General features: G+C 37.7%; 1 protein-coding gene across 1 annotated transcript; it reads right to left on the bottom strand.

Annotated features, from left to right (window-relative positions):
• Window positions 1-15,370: 15,370 nt before the first annotated feature.
• LOC123922922 lies at window positions 15,371-15,976 on the bottom strand. The gene has a single exon (XM_045975578.1). It carries the CDS (start codon window positions 15,974-15,976, stop codon window positions 15,371-15,373), a length of 606 nt encoding a protein of 201 aa, XP_045831534.1.
• Window positions 15,977-17,323: the final 1,347 nt, after the last annotated feature.

The following is a 17,323-nucleotide window of genomic DNA, read 5'->3' as shown; positions in this document are numbered from 1 at the left end:
TAGGGGAATGTGGAGATCATGAGAGAGGAAGTAATTTCATGTGTTCCTATTATTACGGGCATACCCATTGGCTCATGACTTGGTCTCATCCATATCCACTTGGGATGAGCAGTCTGCGCCCTATTGGGCCTCTAGCACCATGACCGTGGCGGGCCCATTGAGCCCAGGAAACTCGCCCAGTACACAGCCCCCAAGCCTGAGGCCAGACTAAAGGGCGAAAGGCTTGAAAACTAATTTCCTTTGGCCGACGATCAAAACAATCTTTGCATAAACATCATCGTTTAGCACAACAACAATAACCATTAAAGGCTTCTTGGTATAATAATATCTAGCCCCCAAATGTACGTGCGTCTTGCACGGACGAGGTGATTGAGCGGGCGATGAACTATACGTGCGTCTGAAGCATAAATCAAATAATTGCTTGAAATCCTTCCCCTTCTATATCACTATTGAGAAGCAACATTTCTTCGCTCTATGTCACATTTTAAGTTAAATCAAACTTATATATGACAACAACTAATAATGATATCTTGCAGTTATGTGTGTGAATTTCAAATAATAATTGTCACTTTATCTATGGAAAAAAAATCTTACCAAATCATTGTGAAACAATTTAAGTTTATCAAATCAAGTTTATTTATAATAGTTCTATTTATATATACAAGAACATAAACATATAAATTACAGGTAGATTAAATAGTCCTAGTAATCTAAAATTAAACCTTAACTACCTCAACATCATTATGTGAATCACCTTGTTTGTCTTCAACCATTTATGATGGTTTCATTCTTCAAAAGGATCTCTTTTCGTAAGAAACCAGCCCATGAATTCCTCCTTCGACCTGTGCTGCTCCGGTACGAACCTGAACAAAGCAGATCAAATATTATTAAGATAACATAATTGAGTAACAATGCATTATGATAGAGGGAAGATATTTAGAGCATTTAAATGTTCTAACATACTTTTATATTATTAGTTTTTTAAATCAATTTTTTTTTTTTTTTTGTTTAAAAAGTATAATTCTAACCAAAAATTAGTCCAGCTATTAAAATAGGAATAAAGATAAGTTCAAATTGTTTTTCTTTTGCGATAATTCATGGCTTTGGAGATCCCTGGCAAAATTTAGTCCAGCTAGTTTTTTTCTTTTTTTTCTTCTTTAAATTGTCATTAAAAAGATATATTTAATTTTCTTTTGGTTTAATTCATTTTTTAAATTCAAAGTTTGAGTTTTCTCTTGTTACAGTAAAATTTGGTTTTAAAAAATAATTTTGAGAGAGAAACAACCAGTTTCAAGTAATAACTGATTTTTAAACTATTAGTAAAAAAAAAAAACTGATTTTTAAACTAAGAAATAACTAGTTTTAAATTTGGACTTATAAATAATCAGATTTAAGAAAATAACTGAATTTAAACCAATTTTTTTAAAAGTAACCGGTTATGCAACCATAACCAAATTTATAACCGGTTATGTAACCGGTTTGTAGCAAAATGTGATTATGGTTATGAATCCTAATCCATTTAAGTGGTTTTGGTTTGTATATGGTTTGGTTTTTGAAAATATCCGACCATGCACACCCCTATTCAAAAGAATATAAAACCAAATTAGTCCTTGAATGAAATACTATTTTACTACACCAAAAAGTTATTGATAGTGGGACCAAACTGCTATGGTATTACTTTGAAGAACATAGATAATAATCATTTGAGGATTAATTTCATGTTAATGATCTTTTCCAAACCAATTTGAGAGTTTATATGAAATAAATCTCAAGCAAAGTTGTATTCAAACAAAATATTTGTGGCTTCTAATATAGCAAATTGCATGATAAGACAAATATGACAATCCCATTGGACAAACAACAAGACATTACTTCTCTTCCTTTTGTTTTCAATTCAAAATGTTTACAGGACCCAACTACATAAATATATTTTAGTCTTGATTTCCATTGGATTAATCCTTTCCAGCGGAAGAACACTTGTTACACATCACTAAAATATATTTAAGCGAAAATAGCACTCCACAGAGTTATGCTTGAATGACAATTTTTAAACAATCACTCACTAATTTTTATTTATTATATTTGATATTTTATTGAGATACATATAAATTAACGGTTTGTGTCTTTTTTTATATGTCGTTAATCTTTATGTGTCGCAATAGCATATCAAATGATTTTGGATTTGTCTGAAATTTTACACAAATGATCTATATGATATAAACTTTTAATCCAACGGTGGATTTTATAAAATTTATATCGGTTAAAACGTTATTGAGAGGTGTAACATTTGGTGTCAAACTAGTCGGTGTTATTTAATCCTGACTTTATATATATATATATATATATATATATATATAGAGAGAGAGAGAGAGAGAGAGAGAGAGAGAGAGAGAGAGAGAGAGAGAGAATTCATGGGGCTATACTTGTTAGATGCAATAAGAACTATAGAGAAAGCAAGTAACTGTTATGGGAATGACTTATTTATTCAACATGAAATGCAAAAATAAATAGAAGCAAAACATATGTGTTGTAACAGGCTACAACCCACGTTCTAGCTAAAAATAAGGAAACAAACTTGACTAACAAACTTGACTAAAATCAGCTAACAAACAATGCTAAAGACTATGACTCTTTCGACTAATTAAGCCTTATCATTCCCTCCCTTGAACTAGACTGCATTTGCAGCTAGTTAACTCCTGCAAAATCACAGACTCCAAGCTTCCATCTCAACTACCGAAATGACTCCAATTTCAGCGGTTTGGTGAGGATGTCTGCTAATTGATGCCTTGTACCACAAAACTGAAGTTGTACAACTCCATCATTCACAAGCTCCCTTAAGAAATGATAACGCACATCAATGTGCTTGCTCTTGCCATGCATCACCGGGTTCCTCGACAACTTAATTGTTGAGCTGTTGTCACAAAAAGATGACAGTACTTTCACTGCCCTTATAGCCTATCTTCTTCAGCACCCTTTGCATCCATATTGCCTGACAACTACTTCCAGCAACTGCTACAAATTCAGCTTCTGTCATGCTCAATGTTACTATCGGTTGCTTTCGAGAAGACCAAGCTACTGCAGCTCCGCTTAACATAAAAACATAACCTGAAGTACTTCTTCTATCCTCCACCGATCCAGCATAATCACTATCAGTAAATCCAATCAATTCACAATTTCCTTCCCTTTTGTAAAGAATGCCAAACTTTGTTGTACCTTGCAAGTAACGTAAAATTCTCTTCGCCGCCGAATAATGAACTTATGTAGGTCTTGACATATACCTGCTCAATAACCTAACCGCATACATTATGTTTGGCCTCGTAGCAGTCAAGTACATCAAGCTTCCAATCAGCTGCTTGAAAAAAGAACCATCCATTTCAACACCATTTTCATCTTTGGAGATTTTAAATCCTGACACCATTGGATTTTCAACAGGATTGCTATGCTCCATTCCAAATCTTCTCAACACTTTTGTCACATACTTCGTTTGACTGATGAAAACACCGCCATCAAATTGGACTACCTCAATACCAAGAAAATATCTCATCTTACCCAAGTCTGACATATCAAATTCCTTCATCATGGACTCTTTGAATTCAGACATCATTTTTTCATCATCTCCGATATAAATTAAATCATCAATATATAAGCTAATGATCAAATGTTTACCTTGTTTGACTTTGGTAAACAAAGTTTGCTCACTGTCCTCCTTCTCAAAGCCTTCCTTTCTAAAGTATGATTCAATTCGGCTGAACCATGCTCGCGGTGCCTGCTTAAGTCCGTACAAAGCTTTGTTAAGCTTATATACCTTATGCTCCTCATTCTTTATTTCATAACCCCTTGGCTGCTCCACGTATACATTCTCAGCTAATTTCCCATGAAGAAAGGCTGACTTCACGCCTAGCTGAAATACACACCTCTTTGTGCAGCAAGTGCCAAAATCATTCAAACCGTGTCCATACGAGCTACAGGAGCATACACTTCTTCATAATCAACTCCATATTCATGAGCATACCCTTTGGCGACCAAGCGAGCCTTGTATTTTTCTACTTCTCCTAGCTCATTTAACTTTGATTTATACACCCATTCGACTCTTATTTTTCTCGCTTCTTTCGGCAGCTCCGTGAGATCCCATGTTCCATTCTTCTCAATTGATTTCATTTCTGCATCCATCGCTGCCCTCCATTTCACTTCCTTTACTGCTTCGTCAAATGAAGTAGGATCAGAATGAACGACATGAGCAAACAAGACTAACTGAGTTTATACCTCTTCATCGGAAAGACCTTCACCAGAGACATAATCATTCATCCACCCTGGTGCTCTTCATTACCTTCAGCTGCATTTTCTTCTTCATTACCATTAGCTGCATTTTCTTCTTCATTAACATCAGCCGCATTTTCTTCTTCATTAACATCACTCGATTCCTCTCTTTCTTCACTTTTCTCATCTTCCCATTCCGTATCAAACATGTTATCTTCTTCAGATCTCTTCTCCCAATTCCATTGCCCGTCTTCTTCAAAGACGACATCCCGGCTGATAATAATCCTCTTGGAGGTAGGATCATAAAGTCGGTATGCCTTTGATTCTTCACTTACACAAAAAATAACACAACAACGACTTTTATCTTCAAGCTTTGTTCGTCGAGTGTAACGACCCAAAATTTAGTATTCGTTATTTAATTATTTTATTACGCGAGGGCGTGATTTATAATTAAATTATTAAGCGGCGAATAATCATTTAGCGAGAACGTAAGTTAATGAGCGAGAAGTTATGTTGTTTGGGCCTTTGGGCGTGGAATAGGCATTGGGCCTAAGCCAAGTGGGCTTTGATCCATGAGAACAATGGGAGCTCTATAAGTAGCATAAGTTTGGGTGAATAGTCTCATAAGTTACAAATCCATGAGAAGTTCAAGAGCTTAGCTAGGGCAAGGAGCTCATGAGGAAGAGAGGAGCTCGTGGGAGAGAAAGAGAAGAGCAAGCTTGTGAATTCGTCGAGCTAAGGTACGAGAGTTAGATTACATATTCGTGAGTGATTCGAAAGAGGGGAGGATGTCGATTCCTCCATTCCCAAACTCTTTCCACTCTATTTTCTTGTGGGTTTTGTGGGTGATTTTCTTAATGGGAATTGGATTCTTTTGATCCTAACATGTGTAGTGAACTCATGGTAGATGAGGTAAACAACTTTGGGGAGTTGAAAGTGGGTATATGTAGATGTTTGATCAATGATTTGCATGTTTTGTTAAACTTGCTTAAAACCCAAGAAATTGGCATGATTTTGATTATTTGAGGTATTTGGATGTTTGGAAGAGATGATTAATGTTCCTTGATACCATATATGTTTGGAATGGCTGTTTATACGAATTTATAACATGTTTGGATGAATTTTTGAGTGGATTTCATGTTAAACCGCCTTAGAAACTCAAGAACAGATATTTTCTGGTGTGGTTCGCTACCTGTTCGCTACAGCGAACGTGTTCGCTACGGGTTCGCTACCTGTTCGCCATGTACCTGTAACCCTCTGATGTAGTTCGCTACCTGTTCGCTACGTGTTCGCTACGGGTTCGCTACGTGTTCGCTACGGATTCGCTTAGCGAACAGCACTGTGACAGCAACGTTTTGATAATTGTTTTAAGTGCAATTAGGCACTTGTAACATGGTTTAAGGGTATCCTTACATGTTTGTTGATACATGTTGATGTTGTTAATGCTTATTGTTAATCGTTATATGATTCGCACGCGTATGCAATGACTTGTAGTTCAAGTGACTATGTTTATGTTTTAACATTAATTTGCAATGTTAAGGAAATGATGTGTGTTTTATGACATAAGTGTAAATGAAACTTTATGTGTATAAAAATGGTTATGCAGATAATTATCATGTGAATAATTATGATTTGAGTGATAGGATATTGTGTTATCCTAATGTGTTAGATGTTGGAATTGTGTTTCCGCATCAGTGAATGAATAGCTTCGAGCTAGATAGCGTCATGTATTTGATGTGTTTAAAAGTAATCATGCATTCATGAATAATTGTGTTATGGGAATCATGTGAATTCCAATAATTGATGAAAATGGTTTATGTTTATGAAAAGTGGCCGAAGATGGGATTATGTTATCCGAGATCTGGAGCCCATATCCAAACATGATATAAAACTGTGTGACTCCTCTTTATGGGAGAGATGGTTGATGATAACCATATCCTACATGATATAAAACTGTTATTGAGCTTATCCAAGGGAGATAAGGTGGTTCGGTAAGTTCCGACGCATCCAACAAGATGTAAAACTGGGTTCATCTTAAATGGGGTGAATAGCAGCATCCAACATGATGTAAAACTGGTTTGGTCCACCATTGGTGAGACGCTTATCCTGCATGATGTAAAACTGAGGTAGAGTCCGTGCATGACTATAATCTGAACAGTCCGTGCATGACTATAATCTGAACAGTCCGTACATGACTATAATCTGAACAGTCCGTCATGACTGAAATCTGAACAATGTAAATTGGTACCACATGCATTAGTCGTGTCTAGGGATGACATGACATTGGATAATTGGCATTAGATGCATTAGGGTAAATGCACATGTATTTGATAATTGTTATGTGACAATATCTGATTGGATTGTAATGTGTTTTCCGTATGTGTTAAGCTTTGGTATTTACTAATTGTTTAATACTGTGATTGTTGCCATGACTTGGTATGTGAGTAGAGTCCGTCATGACTATAAAATGAACAAGTGTAGAGTCCGTCATGACTATAAAATGAACAAGTGTAGAGTCCGTCATGACTATAAAATGAACACTTTGGTAGTGTCCGAGAAGACGTGAAACTATATGATTGGTGTGTTTGTAAATGAATGATTGATTGGTAGTCGTATTTGACGATGTATGTGCGTGAGTTAGAAATGTATGATAGCGTGTGAAGTGTGTAGTATACTACTCACACTTATATTTATGTTTATGTTTTCTAACTCTCTGCTTTGTGTTAATTGCTGGACCTTTGGGGGTCCAGGTTGACAGGTTATGTGTTAGCCTCGTCCGAGTGCAATGGTGAAGCTCTGCTCTGATTGAGACACGGGAAAAAGGGGTTTTTATATGTATATGCATGTAGTCCTCTTAGTATACTCTGTTGGTCTTAAGCTTTCATTTGAAAAGTATCCGTTTTGTATAACTAATAACGCATCGTTTGATGCGAGGTTTTGTTTTTAGTTCATTCGAATATTTTACTAGACAAATGTATTAGTATTATCTTTGAATGAAGTTTGTGATATTCAAACCAGCGCTTTATAAATCAGATTTTCAATTTTTCCGCTGCGTATTTTCGAAAAAGATTTTATAAAGGCAGAGTTAATTAAATAACGGGTTTGGGTGTTACAAAGTGGTATCAGAGCAGTTGTCTTCGGACTGTGAGGTTATGTGTCAATCAGAGCCGGTCTGTGCAGTCAGATCGAGTAAGCGTGTGTGCCAGTTGTGTCTGTCTTTTCTTGTTGTGTGTACTTGATGCGATTGATACTTATCATTGTTATAAGTTATCAAGTCAAGTAGTGGTTGAGTATTTTTATGCTTAAAGTTTTAAAAAAAAAAATTTGTGTGGTTTGAACTTTTGGTTTGTAGATGCTTATTGCTAATAGTTGATGATCCAGCATGATGTAAAACTGCATGTGATGAAGATTTTGTTGAAAACATAAGATTAATTCCTTTTGAGTAAGTGAAAATGAATTTTTCACTAGAGTGAGAAAGGAGTAGGATGTAAGTAGATCCTAATATGTGTTGTTATATGTTTGTTTATAACATGTGCTAGATGATTACTAGGCATTTGAATTGCTATGTGTTTTATGAGTAAAAACATGAAGATCTCATAATTCTATGTCGTGATTGTTGATGCATGATTCTAATTGTGCTTTCAAGTTTATAATGATGTTATATGCTTGAAGTTTTGGATTTTGTGGATTAGTGAGTCGAGAAAACGAGAGTTTAGTGAGCGTAAGTTCAAAACCGTAGCAGAGCACCCAGATTTTTGGATGTGCTCGCTAGGCGAAGAATGAACCTCGCTGAGTCTCGCTAAGTCTTGCTAAGTCCTGTGAATGTTTTGACTTGTCTCGCCGGGAGCTCGCTAGCGTTTGCTAAGCGAGGGAGCTAGACAAGAATTTTATTTTGTTGATGTCTTGTCCTAAGTTGATTAGATGTGAAATTCTTGTCTTCTTGTGTTTGCTAGGACTAGAATGAATGTGAATATGAATTATTGCTATGCAATGTTCATTTTTCTTGTGTTGTTTTGATTTCCTAACTTTGAGAAGTATAGGTTACTTGAATGCTTGCATGAATTTGTGTTAGTGTTTAGGTATCGTGGGTTAGGTTTTGTCCCTTGTATGCGACATGCGTGTAAACGATGTCGATACTAGTTTCTTCTTAGGAAGAGTATGTTTAGAGACGATAGAACCGTTAGGTGTGAGCACCGGATGTTCTAGTGGAAGTATAAAGGTGGGTTTGAGATAAGTGGGGGAGAAGATTTTGTCTCTCCAAGATGTTTCGAACGCGAGAAGTAAGGACGAATAGAGATGTTCTTGAAGTGGATTGTTTAAGATTGAGTAGCATTGTTCGAAGTGGAGTTCTTATTTGGAGAATACTTTGGAGGAAGTATCAGATGATCATTTCGGAGTGAGTCGGAATGAAGTTGTTTAGCCGTAGGGAGAATGTGGCCATTGGGGAACGATGGAGCAGATTGAATGTTAAGTGAACACCGTTGCTGGGAAACGGAGAAGACGTGTGCGTCAAGGGTAAGAAAACCAAGTGGTGATCATACGACGAGTATGCGAATGGTGGATACCTTGAGGGTTAAGTTAAATGGGAGATTGATGTCAAGGATGGAAGGTGTGGTTAGGGAACCGAAAACCCGATTACAATAAGTGGGACTGGTGGTGTTTCTAGCGAAACTCGTAGCAAGAATGTTCCATTGTTTGGTTGTCTTTCACTTGATGGTTCATCCTCAAAGAGGAGGAAGAGTGATAAAGATGGAAGCTTTGTTGATGAAAAGTTTTCAGAGGAATCTGATGAGAGTTGTGTTGGAATCAACAAGACGGAGATCATGGTTGTTTGGAAATCAACTTTTGTTAGTAGCTGAGATTTAAATACAGAATTACTAGGTGATCAAGAAGAGCCTAGGAAGGATTTATAAAGGTTGAGTATGTTTGAACCGAGTAGTCATTTCTTGGAAGGATTTGAGAAACTAAGTGCGAAGTGTTACCTTTGGATGTTTAGGGATAAGAAGGTTAGCCTTTGGAAACGTGTCGAGCACGAGTATTAGAGAGACGTAAGAAAGTGACTTATGTCAAGTAAGAATTTGCGGAAAGGACTATCTCACACATAAGTGATTGTTGTGTTTGGAAAATGTGTGTTGAGAATTTGGAAGTGATGCTTGAAGTAAGTATCAGAGATGTTTTGTAGCAATTGGAAAATTATTTATGGAATGGAAAAAGTCGGTGGAGACTAAGTGATGTTGGGAACATCGTATATGTTGGAGTAGTATAGTAATACTATGTGGTAAGGAAATAAAATATTTTGGATATCTTCATCATGGACGATGAAATGATAGTTAGTCGACGAGTGACTTAAGGTAATATTTTGGATAAGAATATTTCGACGGGAAATGATATCGGGAAGGTCATGTTAATGAAGTCAGAAATTGGATAAGAGATTATTTGGAAAATAAAACAGTTATGATGGGGTTCGACGAAACGATTTGGGAATTTCGAAGGAAAAGAATTTGACGATTGGAGATAATATATTTTTGGAATGTGTTAAGAACTTTGAGAAGTTGGACAACAAATGAGTGTAGAAGTTGTGCTACCGAATGAATGGTTGGAGTGAGATTCGACGCAGTCAAGAACTTATGGAGTTTGAAAAGTTGTGAAGTATGCAACGGAAGGGTCTTTCGGAGTATTTTGGGTTAAGTGGTTTTGTTTTGGAGTGGTGCTGCGAGTACCGTAAGATGTTAAGAGAAAGTTTTAAGTAGTTTGATGAGAATGGTTTATGCCATCATCACGATTGTTGACTATCTATCGACAAATCAAGGGATTAGCTGTCCTTGATCTATTGTTGATGAGTAGACGAGATTGTGTCGATTGGGATTGACTGATTTTGTCAAACTTGGTATGATTTGGAGTTTGTATGTGTTGTTGGTATGAATTCGGAAGAAGTGTGATTTTGAATCGGGGTTTGTGTAAGAGACCGTATCGGTTAAGGTGTTATGACTAAGGAAAACCCGTTGGTTAGAATGCAAGTTGGAATTAGAAAGTCGGATGAGGGAGTTTATCCGGAGTTGTGTTTTGGTCGGGTAATTTTCGAGGGCGAAAATCTTTTAAGGGGGGTAGAGTTGTAACGACCCAAAATTTAGTATTCGTTATTTAATTATTTTATTACGCGAGGGCGTGATTTATAATTAAATTATTAAGCGGCGAATAATCATTTAGCGAGAACGTAAGTTAATGAGCGAGAAGTTATGTTGTTTGGGCCTTTGGGCGTGGAATAGGCATTGGGCCTAAGCCAAGTGGGCTTTGATCCATGAGAACAATGGGAGCTCTATAAGTAGCATAAGTTTGGGTGAATAGTCTCATAAGTTACAAATCCATGAGAAGTTCAAGAGCTTAGCTAGGGCAAGGAGCTCATGAGGAAGAGAGGAGCTCGTGGGAGAGAAAGAGAAGAGCAAGCTTGTGAATTCGTCGAGCTAAGGTACGAGAGTTAGATTACATATTCGTGAGTGATTCGAAAGAGGGGAGGATGTCGATTCCTCCATTCCCAAACTCTTTCCACTCTATTTTCTTGTGGGTTTTGTGGGTGATTTTCTTAATGGGAATTGGATTCTTTTGATCCTAACATGTGTAGTGAACTCATGGTAGATGAGGTAAACAACTTTGGGGAGTTGAAAGTGGGTATATGTAGATGTTTGATCAATGATTTGCATGTTTTGTTAAACTTGCTTAAAACCCAAGAAATTGGCATGATTTTGATTATTTGAGGTATTTGGATGTTTGGAAGAGATGATTAATGTTCCTTGATACCATATATGTTTGGAATGGCTGTTTATACGAATTTATAACATGTTTGGATGAATTTTTGAGTGGATTTCATGTTAAACCGCCTTAGAAACTCAAGAACAGATATTTTCTGGTGTGGTTCGCTACCTGTTCGCTACAGCGAACGTGTTCGCTACGGGTTCGCTACCTGTTCGCCATGTACCTGTAACCCTCTGATGTAGTTCGCTACCTGTTCGCTACGTGTTCGCTACGGGTTCGCTACGTGTTCGCTACGGATTCGCTTAGCGAACAGCACTGTGACAGCAACGTTTTGATAATTGTTTTAAGTGCAATTAGGCACTTGTAACATGGTTTAAGGGTATCCTTACATGTTTGTTGATACATGTTGATGTTGTTAATGCTTATTGTTAATCGTTATATGATTCGCACGCGTATGCAATGACTTGTAGTTCAAGTGACTATGTTTATGTTTTAACATTAATTTGCAATGTTAAGGAAATGATGTGTGTTTTATGACATAAGTGTAAATGAAACTTTATGTGTATAAAAATGGTTATGCAGATAATTATCATGTGAATAATTATGATTTGAGTGATAGGATATTGTGTTATCCTAATGTGTTAGATGTTGGAATTGTGTTTCCGCATCAGTGAATGAATAGCTTCGAGCTAGATAGCGTCATGTATTTGATGTGTTTAAAAGTAATCATGCATTCATGAATAATTGTGTTATGGGAATCATGTGAATTCCAATAATTGATGAAAATGGTTTATGTTTATGAAAAGTGGCCGAAGATGGGATTATGTTATCCGAGATCTGGAGCCCATATCCAAACATGATATAAAACTGTGTGACTCCTCTTTATGGGAGAGATGGTTGATGATAACCATATCCTACATGATATAAAACTGTTATTGAGCTTATCCAAGGGAGATAAGGTGGTTCGGTAAGTTCCGACGCATCCAACAAGATGTAAAACTGGGTTCATCTTAAATGGGGTGAATAGCAGCATCCAACATGATGTAAAACTGGTTTGGTCCACCATTGGTGAGACGCTTATCCTGCATGATGTAAAACTGAGGTAGAGTCCGTGCATGACTATAATCTGAACAGTCCGTGCATGACTATAATCTGAACAGTCCGTACATGACTATAATCTGAACAGTCCGTCATGACTGAAATCTGAACAATGTAAATTGGTACCACATGCATTAGTCGTGTCTAGGGATGACATGACATTGGATAATTGGCATTAGATGCATTAGGGTAAATGCACATGTATTTGATAATTGTTATGTGACAATATCTGATTGGATTGTAATGTGTTTTCCGTATGTGTTAAGCTTTGGTATTTACTAATTGTTTAATACTGTGATTGTTGCCATGACTTGGTATGTGAGTAGAGTCCGTCATGACTATAAAATGAACAAGTGTAGAGTCCGTCATGACTATAAAATGAACAAGTGTAGAGTCCGTCATGACTATAAAATGAACACTTTGGTAGTGTCCGAGAAGACGTGAAACTATATGATTGGTGTGTTTGTAAATGAATGATTGATTGGTAGTCGTATTTGACGATGTATGTGCGTGAGTTAGAAATGTATGATAGCGTGTGAAGTGTGTAGTATACTACTCACACTTATATTTATGTTTATGTTTTCTAACTCTCTGCTTTGTGTTAATTGCTGGACCTTTGGGGGTCCAGGTTGACAGGTTATGTGTTAGCCTCGTCCGAGTGCAATGGTGAAGCTCTGCTCTGATTGAGACACGGGAAAAAGGGGTTTTTATATGTATATGCATGTAGTCCTCTTAGTATACTCTGTTGGTCTTAAGCTTTCATTTGAAAAGTATCCGTTTTGTATAACTAATAACGCATCGTTTGATGCGAGGTTTTGTTTTTAGTTCATTCGAATATTTTACTAGACAAATGTATTAGTATTATCTTTGAATGAAGTTTGTGATATTCAAACCAGCGCTTTATAAATCAGATTTTCAATTTTTCCGCTGCGTATTTTCGAAAAAGATTTTATAAAGGCAGAGTTAATTAAATAACGGGTTTGGGTGTTACATCGAGCATCTGGTACATGTGCGTATGCTATACAACCAAAGACTCTCAAGTGCTCGACTGAATGTAACAGCCCCCGGGCCCCATCATGGCAATCCCGGTGCTTTACCTCACGATCTTCTCCACCCCCCTCTCTAGTGGAGTTTTTGCCTTTCGTGGGAATCGAACCATGTACCCTGGGGTTCAAGTACATGTTCAATCCATTCCCACTACCAATTGGGCTACGTAGCTCAATTGGTAGTGGGAATGGATTGAACATGTACTTGAACCCCAGGGTACATGGTTCGATTCCCATGAAAGGCAAAAACTCCACTAGAGAGGGGGGTGGAGAAGATCGTGAGGTGACAGCCGGGATTGCCTACTAAATACGTAGAAAAGGGGCCCGGGCTGTTACAAAAAAGGCGCCTTTTTTGTAACAGCCCCCGGGCCCCATCATGGCAATCCCGGTGCTTTACCTCACGACCTTCTCCACCCCCCTCTCTAGTGGAGTTTTTGCCTTCCGTGGGAATCGAACCACGTACCCTGGGGTTCAAATACGTGTTCAATCCATTCCCACTACCAATAATTGGTAGTGGGAATGGATTGAACACGTATTTGAACCCCAGGGTACGTGGGTCGATTCCCACGGAAGGCAAAAACTCCACTAGAGAGGGGGGTGGAGAAGATCGTGAGGTGACAACCGGGATTGCCTACTAAATACGTAGAAAAGGGGCCCGGGCTGCTACAAAAAAGGCGCATTTTTTGTAACAGCCCCCGGGCCCCATCATGGCAATCCCGGTGCTTTACCTCACGACCTTCTCCACCCCCCTCTCTAGTGGAGTTTTTGCCTTCCGTGGGAATCGAACCATGTACTCTGGGGTTCAAGTACATGTTCAATTCATTCCCACTACCAATTGTGATAGTAGCTCAATTGGTAGTGGGAATGGATTGAACATGTACTTGAACCCCAGGGTACATGGTTCGATTCCCACGAAAGGCAAAAACTCCACTAGAGAGGGGGGTGGAGAAGATCGTGAGGTGACAGCCGGGATTGCCTACTAAATACGTAGAAAAGGGGCCCGGGCTGTTACACTGAAGGCTTCACCCCACAACAAGCTTCCACTGGTGTCATTTCCTTCACTGATGATATTGAACATCTATTAAGAACATAGAATGCCCAGTTTACCGCTTCTGCCCAGAATTTTCTTGCAGCATTTTTCTCAACCAATAAGCTCCTCACCATATTCATCACGGTTCTATTCTTCCGCTCGGCGACTCCGTTTTGCTGCAGTGTATATGCAGCAGTTAATTGCCTCTTGATTCCATTCATTTTACAATATTCCTTGAATTCAATTGATGTGAATTCACCTCCACGATCAGTTCTTAGACATTTAATGGACAAGTCAATTTCTTTTTCAACAAGAGCTTTAAATAGCTTAAAGGTAGTGAATGCATCTGACTTATAAGCAAGAAAATACACCCATGCCTTCCTACTATAGTCATCAATAAAGCAAATGAAGTACCTTTTGTTACCCTCCGAAAACGAAGAAATCGGACCGCAAATATCAGCATGAACAAGTTCCAAATTTTCTGATGCTCTCCATGTGCTCCTCCTTGAGATTACATCACGATGTTGCTTCCCTTTCAAGCAATTTGTGCACACAATTTCACCCTCAGAGAAACTTGGCAAGCCTCTCCCATGCCTTTTGTTTGCAAAGTCTTCAACCCTTTGTAGCTGAGATGACCGAATCTTCGGTACCAAAGGTGAGTCACGTATTCAGTGGTTACTTGGAAGCACTCTTCCTTGTTTTCTTTTTTGATTGATTGAGTGCTTGATAACAACACAAACATTCGATTTGCTGTCATGTTGGTTTGGAATACCAAACCTTTTGTGTGGTGATAAATCCGACATTCATTTGACTGCATTAGTACAGCCAAACCCCTTTCTTGCAGCTGCCCAACACTGAGAAGATTATTCTTCAAACCAGGCACATAATATACATCTCGTACGACGTTCATGCTTGCATAATTCCCCAATCGAACACTTCCTTTTCCAACAACGTTTATGCTTGCATAATTCCCCAATCTAACGACCTTGTTGAACCCTTCTTCTAACTCACAAAAGAGTGATGAATCACCACACATGCGATTGCTGCACCCAGAGTCAATATACCACACAACATCTCGATCCCCTCCAAACGTGTCTACATACGCCATTAGCACCATCTCTTCATATTCCTCCAAATCAGCATAATTTGCTTGGCACTCATACTGGTAGTGTCCAAGCTTATGACACTTTTAACATTCAACCGTTTCCTTACTCCTTGGTTGGCTACTCCTGCCTCTGCCTTGTCCCCGGCCTCCTCGGAAAGCAGTTCTTCCTCGTCCTCTTCCACCATAGCTTTGTTCATGAGTTACCTTCAAAGCATGTTCATCTTCTCCACTTACTTTGAACTTTTGCTCATGAACGAGCAGAGAACTTTGCAAGGCATCCACTGATAGCTGATCTATATCCTTGGATTCCTCAATGGAACAAACAATGTAGTTCCACTTATCAGTGAGGGTTCTCAAAATCTTCTCAACGATCTTGACATCATCCACATCTTCCCCATAATTCCTCATGTCATTTGCAACCGTCATTACTCGACCAAAATAATCAGTGATCGATTCACCCTGCTTCATTGCTAAGACCTCAAAGTCTCGGCGTAGACGATTGAGATGTGCTCTCTTCACTCGAGCATTTCTGCGACACTTCAACTTCATGGAATCCCATAGCTGTTTAGATGTCTCCTTCTGCGTGATCGTCTTCAGAATTGACTTGTCAATTGACTGAAACAAGTAATTCTTAGCCTTCAAATCCTTTAGCTTCATCTCATCCAGATTCTTTATTTGCACTGCGGTCATCCCATCTCTACTTGCTCCGATGATCGTAGTCGCCGTCGAACTTTGGTATGGAGGTTGCGGCAAAATTTGCTTATGAACCCATCTCTCAGGTCACTGCTCTGACTAGAATCAGCTAACAAACAATGCTTGACTAAACTTGACTAACAAACCTGAGTAAAATCAGCTAACAAACAATGCTAAAGACTAGGACTCTTTTGACTAATTAAGCCTTATCAATACTTTGAGTGCTCTTTAGGCGATTCTACGGTTAACAAACACATTGTATTGTAAGCACTTTGGCTATAATGATTGATTATATTGGAGTGAGTGACACTGTACTTGTGTAACTCTCTTGTTCAAGGGAACAAATTATGAAAATGGTAGAAATTAAGGCATGCTTATCAAAGCTCTTGAAGCTAATTTTTTTTATAAAGACTCATGCATAATGAATCAAAGTCATCCTTTCATTAATAATGTCAAGGGAGTATCATATCATATATGACTAAATTTCTCCAACCAAATAACATCAAATGTATGTAGGGCGACAACACAATATCCATTGCATGTCTCTACAAAGATTGTCGTCCTTTCATTGCAATTTCAATCAACCAATTGGAGTGGCAAGTATCTTTAACGTTTCTAAAATAATAGAGAACTTTTTCACTTCGATGTGAGATCACGTTGACATAAAAATCATCTCTAAATAATTATAGGAAAATCTTACTTAATCCCCTCGAATAAGTGAGGGTATGAGTAAAATTTGAGGAAAAAATTAGGCAAATTTTCTAATGGTGCGGTTGATCTATTAAAAAATAAGGGATTAGATATGATAAACTATGTCTCCCATCTCTCTTTTTGTTCTATATTTTTTTAGTTAATCTGCTTTAAAGGTGCTCCTTTCTGCACTTTTTTGCACAAAAAAAAAGTATAAAATTTATTCAATACATTAATATTATGTACTGTTATGTTCGGTAATTACATTTTACAAATCAAACATCTTTTGGTTTGGTGTTTCCGCGCGCCACAAATACGCGTGTTTATCTTGTTTTTCATCATGATTTTTCCACAAGCTGCAAAGTGTTGTCCACAAAATTCAAAATTGCAAATTCTCTATCGTCTACTTTTTCTTTTGAATCAGTCCTACCAATATAAATCAACTCACCAACGGAGCTATATATTTGGATAATTTATTATTTCTAAGATATTTAACGCCGTAAGTGATGAATTAAACCTAGAATATTAGTTAAACTAAAAGAATCGTATTATCTTATCCACGGATTCATGGTTTACTTTATGTTAATTACGGAGGCAATTGAAGAGTTGCAATCAACACTTTATATTTTATCCAGCTATTCATCTAGTTGCAGC

Source organism: Trifolium pratense, linkage group LG4 (assembly GCF_020283565.1).
Source record: "Trifolium pratense cultivar HEN17-A07 linkage group LG4, ARS_RC_1.1, whole genome shotgun sequence".
Lineage (NCBI taxonomy): Eukaryota > Viridiplantae > Streptophyta > Magnoliopsida > Fabales > Fabaceae > Trifolium > Trifolium pratense.
Note: the sequence above shows the minus strand (reverse complement) of the source record. Positions and strands in the feature narration are given on the sequence as shown.

What these genes read in the sequence shown, in the direction of transcription:
- LOC123922922 (XM_045975578.1), bottom strand. Translation starts at nt 15,976, where the DNA reads ATGACCGCAGTGCAAATAAAGAATCTGGATGAGATGAAGCTAAAGGAT.